This window comes from Armigeres subalbatus, chromosome 1, assembly GCF_024139115.2.
Source record: "Armigeres subalbatus isolate Guangzhou_Male chromosome 1, GZ_Asu_2, whole genome shotgun sequence".
NCBI lineage: Eukaryota > Metazoa > Arthropoda > Insecta > Diptera > Culicidae > Armigeres > Armigeres subalbatus.
The window spans coordinates 187,420,706-187,431,624 of NC_085139.1; the positions used below are offsets into that span (position 1 = coordinate 187,420,706).

The following is a 10,919-nucleotide window of genomic DNA, read 5'->3' on the forward strand; positions in this document are numbered from 1 at the left end:
ATTATGAACAACTTTCTAGAAAAAACCATACTGCAAAAATTCATTTTCAAAAAAGTTATGTCAAGTTATTGTCAAAAATTAATTTAATCGTTAATCATAATCATTGTCTAAAACGAATAAATCATTATTCATAATCTTTAATCATAGAGTTGAATGATTTAATCTTAACAAATTTAATCATTCACTAGAAGCTTTATTCATTAACACTCTGGTTTTAACTTATCTAGATAAAAATAAAAGTAATCAAAATGAAGCTTAGAATCACCCACGATAGTAAGCTAAAGACTTCAAAACTCTAAAACGTACACAGAGAGTGCTAGAGGTTTTGTCCAACGTAAGTAGCAATCTGCACCAGTGTGCGAAGTAGCTTTTTGTAGAGGTTTAACAGAGTCCACTGCCAAACCAGACCACGTCCTAGGCAGGAGCCCTAACTCGCAGAGGCCGTGAGGAGGGGTCTTGAAGCCCTTGGGCGTAGTCCCCGCTGCCCCATCATCATTGGTGCAGTCGTTGTTGGTCAGGCCACCAACAAGCATTGAAACTTGAGCATGGCATATACCGACTATAAGAGAAGATCCATTAATAACGTAACGCAAAAATTGGCCATTTTTAACCCACCTTCCCTCTATGTAACACTTTTTGCACAGACAAACAGGCATAACACATTGTACATTTACTCATGCAATTTATCGTCTTACAAACACTACCAACATCTGTTGTTTTCACTTAGTTGGGCAAATCCCGAACCAGATGGCGTTAGTGAGCAAACGTCAAACTAGAGCAAATACGATGCGCGCCACTTGTGACCGATTGGACAACTAATAATTATTTAAACTCGCCAGTAAATCAGTAAACGATGAGAATTTCATGAGTGTTATGTCTGTTTGTCTGTGCTTTTTGTTTGAATCATTTAAATTTTTTGTATGGATTGTCACACTTTGGGCAATCCACCTCCCCTCTAAGCGTTACGTAATTTATGGATGCTCCCTAAGAAGGCGTACCGTACCTCAGTACCCTACTCGTACCTCTTTAAGGTACTACAATGTATTGTACAAGATAGACTATAATTTAAAGAGTTTGGAAAGCAGTACAAGCGTTACCCACACCTTCTTTATGGAAGATTTGAAGCTGTTTGCGGAATAGCGGGCTTGGTGGTCCTATGGCTACCGCTTCTGCCTCATACGCAGGAGGTCGTGGGTTCAATCCCAGGCCCGTTCCATTCCTCCTACTTTGTATCTTTCATATATTTCTCATGTTCTAGCAATCGCTAGAACTGAAAATGAGCTTTCATACCGTTTCCATCTTCTATTCCTATACCTACAGCTTGATTAGTTCTAGCAAGTTACTGTTAGAATTCGAAATGAGCGAAAAAGCTCGTTTTGGCATCCAATTAGAATATACCACTCTTTCATTACTATCACATTGGCAACCCGTTAACCAAGACTAACCTCTGCCATAAAACCTAACCCCCAGATTCCAATAAAATTCCACAGGTACTCGTGGCGAGTGCAGAGGTGTTCTCGGCTTGCAGTGGGCGAGTGCTGCATCATCAATCCCGTCCCATCCCCGATCAACCGTGAGGACGTGGCCAGCGCCGTTATCTACCATTTAAAATAATGAAGCTCCCGGACTATGCACATTGAGGTTGGAGAGCAAATCCCATGCTTTAATCCATTGGTTCCTTGTGCAATTGCGATTGTTCTGGTCGATCACGGAGTAGCAACTACGAAATGCACGGTCATCATGTCTAAAAAAAAAAAAGATTTGAAGTTGTTTGCGGAATCTGTGGTGCAGCTGCACTAATATGCTAAATCGGTATACAGCAACGGCATCCGGATGGAGTTTGGAATCGATGAATGTTGATACATCATCCACGCCGGGGTCACCTGGAGAAAGCCACCAGTTTCCGTGTCATCGAACAGGAGAAGATTTGAAATATGGTTGAAAGCGAAAACTGTGGCGAAACGTTCAAGATTCTAGGTTTCCCGGAACTGAAGGGAACTCGCCACACGATGATCAAGAAAGAGTTGCAGGAAACGTTTCTGCATTGTGTCAACGGTATTTTGAACAGCTTCTTGTCGGCCAGCAATAAGGTGAAGGCGTTAAACACGTTTACTGTGCTCTTGTTAACTTACAGTTTGAAGTGGACCAAGACTGACTTGAAGGCGATAGAACGAGCAGTACTGGTGGCGTTCACCAAGCATCACACCATGCGCCATCCTTATTCGTCCATTGAAAGAGTCACCCTACCACGTGCAGTACGAGGAAGAGGCGTCATCGATATAAAGACACTATGTGTTTACCAGATTTAAATGTTGGAACATACTATGTAAGGAGCCAGAACCGGTAGGACATCTATTGCGCTGTGTGTGAAGCTGACCACGGAAGCAGTATGCTCTTTATTGCGCCAGGCAAGGTTTGCAGAAATCGCTCTCATTAGATAACGAACAACGACAAGAAAGAGGCAAAAACCTCTTCGGCTTGTTATGCCATCAAAACAAGTCTATCACACTTGTATAAAAAACTAATTCGGATAGGCGGCCGCCACCGAGGGGGTTTGATGTTGGAGGTTGGTGTTGGTTTGTCCGTAGGCTAGTTGTCTACACGTGTGACTCTGAACCATGGCCATGGGTTCGATTCCCACCTCTTCCACATCCCTTTAATAATAGGGAAAAGTCTACGGGCTTTACAAGAATGCAAGTCTAACAGACGTTAAAATTGAAAAAAATTGCGAGTCTCCCGACAAAATGACACAAAAAACACTGGATAAAAACCGTACCGACTGTGGAAGAACGAAACGATTGTAAACGCTACGGAGTATAAATCAGAAATAGGTTGGACATATAGCCCTAGGGATGCCCAGCTGGGATGCTTGTCCAGGTAGATGGGTGTGTGTACAAAAGAACAGCACCACACAAACATAAACGAAGAAGAAGAAGAAAGGGGGAGTTTAATAGACCGCTTTGTTCTCGCTCATTTTATGTTGTTGATGATTTCTCCTGCAGTTCCTGCACAATTCCACTCTGAAGTTGTTTCCACAAATGTGTCATAAAACTCTTCCAAGGATTCCTTCTCGAATCCCACCAGAAATTCCTCCTGGAATACCTACGATAACTCCTCCCAGATATTTTCGAGAGTTCCTCCAGAAAATCATCCTGGAACTTCTCCAGTGATTTTTTCTTTGGTTCCATCAGAAATTTCTCCTCGAGGCCCTTCAGGAATGTCTCCTGAAGCTTTTGCATCCTAAAGTTCCACAAGCATATCCTTTTTAATTTCCTCCTTAAATTGCTTTCCGAATTTTCCAAATTTAAAATTTAGAATTTTTAGGAGAACATCTGGTGGAACCTCAGGTGGGATTCCTGAAAAATCAAAGGAGAAATATTTGGAGGAACTACAGGAGTAATTTCTAGAGGAGCTCCAAGCAGAATTTTTGAAGAAACTCCAGGAAGGAATCCTGGAAGACCTCCAAGAAGAACTCCTAAAATTCATCCTGAATTTTCCCAGGTATTAATTCTAAATCAACCCAGAAATTCATTCTGAATTTACCCAGGAATTCATTCTGGTAACCCCCAGGCATTCATTCTGAATTCTCCCAGGAATTCATTCTGAATTCCCCCAAACATTCATTCTGAATTCCCCCAAAAATTCATTTTGAATTCCCCCAAAAATTCATTCTGAGGTCCCCCAAAAATTCATTCTGAATTCCCCCAAAAATTCGTTCTGATTTCCCTCAAAAATTTATTCTGAATTTCCCCAGGAATTCATTCTGAATTCCCCCCGGGAATTGATTCTGAATTCTCCCAGGAGTTGATTCTGAATTTCCCCAGAAATTCATTCTTATTTCCCTCAGGAATTCATTTTGAATTCCTTCAGGAATTCATTCTTAATTCCTCCAGGAATTCATTCTGAATTCCCGTAGGAATTCATTCTGAATTCCCCCAAACATTCATTTTGAATTCCTCCAAAAAATCATTCTGAATTCCCAAAAAGTTCATTCTGAATTCCCCTGAAAATTCATTCTGAATTCCCTCAAAAAATCATTCTAAACAAGCCCAGGAACTCATTCTGAATTCCCCCAGGAATTGATTCTGAATTCCCCAGGAATTGATTCTGAATCCCCCAGGAATACATTCTGAATTTCCACAGGCATTCATTCTGAATTCCCCCAGGAATTCATTCTGAATTTCCCAAGGAATTCATTCTGAATTCCCCCAGCAATTGATTCTGGTTTTCTCAAGGAATTCATACTAAAATTCCCCAGGAATTCATTCTGAATTCCCCCAGGAATTCATTCTGAACTCCCTTAGGAATTAATTTTGAACTCTCCCGGCAATTCATTCTGAATTCCTTTGGAAATTAATTGTGAATTCCCCCCAGGAATTCATTCTGAATTCTCCCCAGGAATTCATTCTAAATTCCCCCAGGAATTCATTCTAAATTCCCCCAGGAATTCATTCCGAATTCCCCCCAGGAATTCATTCTGAATTCCCCCCAGGAATTTATTCTGGATTCTCGCCAGGAATTCATTTTGAATTCCCCCCAGGAATTCATTCTGAATTCCCCCCAGGAATTCATTCTGAATTCCCCCCAGGAATTCATTCTGAATTCCCCCCAGGAATTCATTCTGAATTCCCCCCAGGAATTCATTCTGAATTCCCCCCAGGAATTCATTTTGAATTCCCCCCAGGAATTCATTCTGAATTCCCCCCAGGAATTCATTCTGAATTCCCCCCAGGAATTCATTCTGAAATCCCCCCACGAATTCATTCTGAATTCCCCCCAGGTATTTTCCCCCCAGGAATTCATTCTGAATTCCCCCCAGGAATTCATTCTGAATTCTCCCCAGGGATTCATTCTAAATTCCCCAGGAATTCATTCTGAATTCCCCCAGGAATTCATTTGAATTCCCCCGGAATTCATCCTGAATTTCCCCAGAAATTCATTCTGAATTCCCCCCAGAATTCATTCTGAATTCCCCCCGGAATTCATTCTGAATATCCATCGGAATTCATTCTGAATTCCCCAGGAATTTATTCTGAATTCCCCCAGGAATTCATTCTGAATTCCCCCAGGAATTCATTCTGAATTCCCCCAGGAATTCATTCTGAACTCCCCCAGGAATTCATTCTGAATTCCCCCAGGAATTCATTCTGAATTCCCCCAGGAATTCATTCTGAATTCCCCCAGGAATTCATTCTGAATTCCCCCAGGAATTCATTCTGAATTCCCCCAGGAATTCATTCTGAATTTTTCCAGGAATTCATTCTGAACAGGAATTCATTCTGAATTATCCCAGAAATCCATTCTGAATTCCCAGGAATTCATTCTGAATTCCCCAGGAATTCATTCTGAATTCCCAGGAATTCATTCTGAATTCCCAGAATTCATTCTGAATTCCAGGAATTCATTCTGAATTCCCAGGAATTCATTCTGAATTCCCCAGAATTCATTCTGAATTCCAGGAATTCATTCTGAATTCCCCAGAATTCATTCTGAATTCCCCAGGAATTCATTCTGAATTTCTTGAATTCATTCTGAATTCCCTGAATTCATTCTGAATTCCTGAATTCATTCTGAATTCCCCTGAATTCATTCTGAATTCTGGAATTCATTCTGAATTCCCCTGAATTTATTCTGAATTCCTGAATTCATTCTGAATTCCCCTGAATTTATTCTGAATTCTGGAATTCATTCTGAATTCCCCTGAATTCATTCTGAATTCCCCTGAATTCATTCTGAATTCCCAGGAATTCATTCTGAATTCCCCAGGAATTCATTCTGAATTCCCCAGGAATTCATTCTGAATTCCCCAGAATTCATTCTGAATTCCCCAGGAATTCATTCTGAATTCTAGGAATTCATTCTGAATTCCCAGAATTCATTCTGAATTCCCCAGAATTCATTCTGAATTCCCCCTGGAATTCATTCTGAATCTCCCCTGGAATTCATTCTGAATGCCCCCTGGAATTCATTCTGAATGCCCCCTGGAATTCATTCTGAATTCCCCCAGGAATTCTTTCTGAATTCCCCCAGGAATTCTTTCTGAATTCCCCCAGGAATTCTTTCTGAATTCCCCCAGGAATTCTTTCTGAATTCCCCCAGGAATTCTTTCTGAATTCCCCCAGGAATTCATTCTGAATTCCCCCCAGAATTCAATCTGAAATCCCCAGGAATTCATTCTGAATTCCCCAGGAATTCTTTCTGAATTCCCCAGGAATTCTTTCTGAATTCCCAGGAATTCATTCTGAATTCCCCAGAAATTCTTTCTGAATTCCCCAGGAATTCATCTTAAATTCCCCAGGAATTCATTCTGAATTCCCAGAATTCATTCTGAATTCCCCAGGAATTCATTCTGAATTCCCCAGGAATTCATTCTGAATTTCGTTAGGAATTCATTCTGAATTCCCACAGGAATTCATTCTGAATTCCCCCAGGAATTCATTCTGAATTCTCCCAGGAAATCATTCTGAATTCCTCCAAGAATTGATTCTGTATTCCCCCAGGAATTCATTCTGAATACCCCCAGGAATTCGTTCTGAATTGTCCCAGAAATTCATTCTGAATTCCCCAGGAATTCATTCTGAATTCCCCCCAGGAATTCATACTGAATTCCCCCCAGGAATTCATTCTGAATTCCCTCCAGCAATTCATTCTGAATTCCCCCAGGAATTCATTCTGAATTAATAAAAAATCTTTCTGAATTTCAACAGGCGTGAGTTGTTCCTGAGTGAGTGACTTCTCGGAGGGAATTTAAAATAAATTCCTTGAGGAATTCAGAATAAATTCCTGGGGGAACTCAGAACTTACATGTAATATGTTAATATTAGTGGAGGATGTTCTAAAATTACTTCAGGATTTCCGAGAATTCTTGTAGAAGCTTTTTGAATTTGGCTTTTTTCGGAATGTCCAATGTTTTCAGATTTTTGGGGAGTTTTTGAGATAGGTACGCTCGAAGAAAAATTACAAGAATCCTTCAATATCCCAGACTGATTATTTGTGTGCAAATTGTGGTATACATTTTTCCAATTTTTTTAGGCCAAAATCTATGCGAAATGCACTTTTGGAGGATCCACTTTCAAACCAGTGACGCAATCCAGATAGGCGTCCCGCGTTTCGCAGGACGCTTGCTGGTCTCATTAAATTAAAGTTAATTGACGAATGAGATCCACAGAAGGGGTTTATCCTTTAGATTGTCCGTGGTAGGTGAAAATTCCCATAAAGTTAGTTTGAAAACATCCCTCACACTGTCAATAATTATGACTAATTACCGGAACAATATGGTGCGACTATAATTTGCTGTTTGTTTTGTTTCTTTTTTCAAATTATTGTGCTAAGGAAATTAATGGAGTAAATTATAAAAACGCAAGCTTTTTACCTTGCGCTGATTTCAAACCTGACGACATGAGTCGTCAAACGCCAATGCGATCATAAATTGAGAATAAAGCGGATAGGTACATATTTGATGGATCTACTGAAAACCTTGACTGATTTGAGCTCTGTGTGGCGATTAGATTCCGTTATACCAAACGCAACTAATTAAGTTCTCGGGCAAAAAACAGACCTCATAAGAAGATCCAAGAATGTATTTGAACTTCAGTATCGATTCACGGTCGAAATAATTATTTTCTCACTTTTTTTCTCACAATTAGACAAAATTGAAAGAGCGGTGTGCCTTTGAAAGTCTGTATATAGAAATGTGCAATTAGCGGAACATAATTCTAAAGTGCTTCCATATCAGGTTTGAAAATAATTTGAATTATTCGTTTCCACTCAATGATAATGAATTAGAAAGGCGTGCACTAAACAAATTAAACGGATAAATTACACATGAGAGTTTAATGTTCTGGATGCTCAATGAAACGACATAATACCATTCTTTCAAACTTTAATAGAACAGACAGATAAAATCATGTCCTAGGAAAAAGTATGCGTTTATATGTCACGTGTGAAAAGTATAAATTAAAAAGGTAAAAATTTCCATTAATTTCTTACCACTGACTCATCAATTAGGCTTAATGGTTGATTCAGGTGAATGGCAAATGTAAATTTGTTAGGGGTAGTAGTCTTTGCGTCCTAGTCATGCATTATAAGTGCACCTGGCAAAATAGTCCACCGGGGTCACCGGAACTGGATTCTAGCAACAACACACATACCCTCATACACTCAGTTATTTTTCAAAAACTTCATATTATGTTCGAACTGTGTTGAAAACGGATTTCGATAAAAATCTAGTATCTAATAGGCATTTAACAACCGTTGGGATTCCCTAAAACATTGCAGAAGATGCCAGCTCTGTTCACAATCACTTTTGCTTTCCACGAAATTTAGATGTACCTGTACAATTGATTGTTGTGATTATACATGCAATGATAGCCTAATATTGATGTCACGACAATTCATTTATCACATTTGTCCTCAAAGGGCGTACGATCGAATTAACACGCGACGTCATTTCACACCACCCGCTCAACAGAAGTGTTGATCATAAATCCACTAGTCACAAATGGCCAGCAAATATCGCGATAACGTTCGGAAATCTCACGAAATGTAAAACGAAAAAAAAAACTATCGATCTGAGTTCTGGGGTTGCGCGACAACGACGACGACGCCGACACTATCCAAAAACAGACTTGAAGCGTGTTTCATTCAAGACAACCAACGAGGCACTACCATAAACTGACAAATTTAGTGTCGATATGGAGCGATACTGAAGCGGGACATTACCTCAGCAGCTCGAAAAGACCTGTTGAAAAACTCAACTACTGCCAGGCGGTGGACAGATGTGCAGAGGAAGTCTGGTGCTGGTGGAGGAGAAAGGGGAGCAGGACGTCAAACAAAAGCTTCGCGTTGGTGCGAACAATACCTTTTCGGAGAACGAATTACCGACAACGTGGAGCGTTGGTGGGTCTACAACTAGGGTATTCAATGAGGTTGCCCCAGGATTTGATTTTAATCTTTCCCGACAGACGATTCGTTGTAATTTTACAAGGGGTAGTTCTGCCATGTTCAATGTTTTCTCATCATGATCTTCATCAGTATTAATTAGGATAACCATCATTAAGACATAAATATAATATATTTGCCATGAGGCTAGCATGATGATTGCAGGTTATGACGTTGAAAATAAACATCCTTTGAAGCATCACTCGACGGTCTGCTAATGGTTGCAAGTCAACCAAAGCACAACAGTTTTGGTATAGAGGAATGTTGGCTAGATCGTTCCATGGTAAGCGATGTGAACTGCATACCGACAATAAACAATAAACAATAAACAATAAACAATAAACAATAAACAATAAACAATAAACAATAAACAATAAACAATAAACAATAAACAATAAACAATAAACAATAAACAATAAACAATAAACAATAAACAATAAACAATAAACAATAAACAATAAACAATAAACAATAAACAATAAACAATAAACAATAAACAATAAACAATAAACAATAAACAATAAACAATAAACAATAAACAATAAACAATAAACAATAAACAATAAACAATAAACAATAAACAATAAACAATAAACAATAAACAATAAACAATAAACAATAAACAATAAACAATAAACAATAAACAATAAACAATAAACAATAAACAATAAACAATAAACAATAAACAATAAACAATAAACAATAAACATTAAACAATAAACAATAAACAATAAACAATAAACAATAAACAATAAACAATAAACAATAAACAATAAACAATAAACAATAAACAATAAACAATAAACAATAAACAAAAAACAATAAACAATAAACAATAAACAATAAACAATAAACAATAAACAATAAACAATAAACAATAAACAATAAACAATAAACAATAAACAATAAACAATAAACAATAAACAATAAACAATAAACAATAAACAATAAACAATAAACAATAAACAATAAACAATAAACAATAAACAATTAACAATTAACAATAAACAATAAACAATAATTCAAAATGCGAGCATTTGCAGAAGAAATGGATTATTGAACCAGAAGAAATAGTTTTGTGCGGAGTGATATGGGACGATATGATCTGGTAAGAATACCGAGATGCAGGACTTTCACAGGGAAATCAGTAGAGTGTCTTGTAGTGATCATACCTCTGTGTAGACGGAAGATATATGGCGAGCAGGCGCCAGATAGTTGTGGCTGCCCTTCATTGAATAAAATAAATATTGTTGAATAGGTATTATCTCTCCATATATTAAAACTGATACTGTCATGGCCAGAGAGTTAAGTAAATTTCCAGGTTGGAAATTTTCAGGAGCACTTGCAGCTACTTTCAGTAAGGTTTTACTTTGTAGCCGCGCAGTTTATCAGTAGTTTAAGGTAGGCTCCCGGTTGGATAGTCTGCATGTTTTTTACTTTCTTGTGTGCTCAATGTGCTTACGTACATTTACGTAAAAGCTGTAAGATTTCTCGAAAACTAACCTTTGATAGGTGGCATGTGTTTGGGATCAATTGGTTACTGTGCTTCATAAATCACTATTTTTCAAAACAATCACCTTTTGAAATAAATAAAATAAACTTATACTCTGCTAAAGGTCATTTGAAATGGTCGGAAAATCAATAATTATTACATACTAGTCGACCCGGCAGACGTTGTCCTGCATAGTAGGCGGAAATGCGCGTTGTGAACTGCCCATGCGAAATATCCAAACGAATCTTAATTTTAGTTTTTCACGATTTACTCTACCTTACCCTTGACTTTCGCATGAAGAAATACTATATAAACCCATCGGAAACGATAACGAACACATCTGCTGAAGGAATGAAGAAAATCCATCCAGCCGTTTTCGAGTTATGCGGATACGAACACAGACCATTTCATTTTTATATATAGAGATTATTAAATTTGAATTTTCCCGGAAATATACAAGAGTATGTTGTTGAGATCGGGGATTTTC

At 38.2% G+C, this 10,919-nt stretch overlaps 1 protein-coding gene across 4 annotated transcripts in view; it reads right to left on the reverse strand.

Moving 5' to 3' along the window:
* LOC134205611 (proton channel OtopLc) overlaps positions 1 to 8,659 on the reverse strand; it is a 63,153-nt gene extending 54,494 nt beyond the window's left edge. For all 4 annotated transcript variants that reach the window (XM_062681020.1, XM_062681018.1, XM_062681017.1 and 1 more), the window contains exon 1: positions 8,332 to 8,659. In XM_062681020.1, the coding sequence (XP_062537004.1) occupies positions 8,332 to 8,360 (29 nt within the window). In that variant the 5' untranslated portion in view covers positions 8,361 to 8,659. The remainder of the gene's footprint in view (positions 1 to 8,331) is intronic.
* Between the last annotated feature and the right edge of the window lie 2,260 nt (positions 8,660 to 10,919).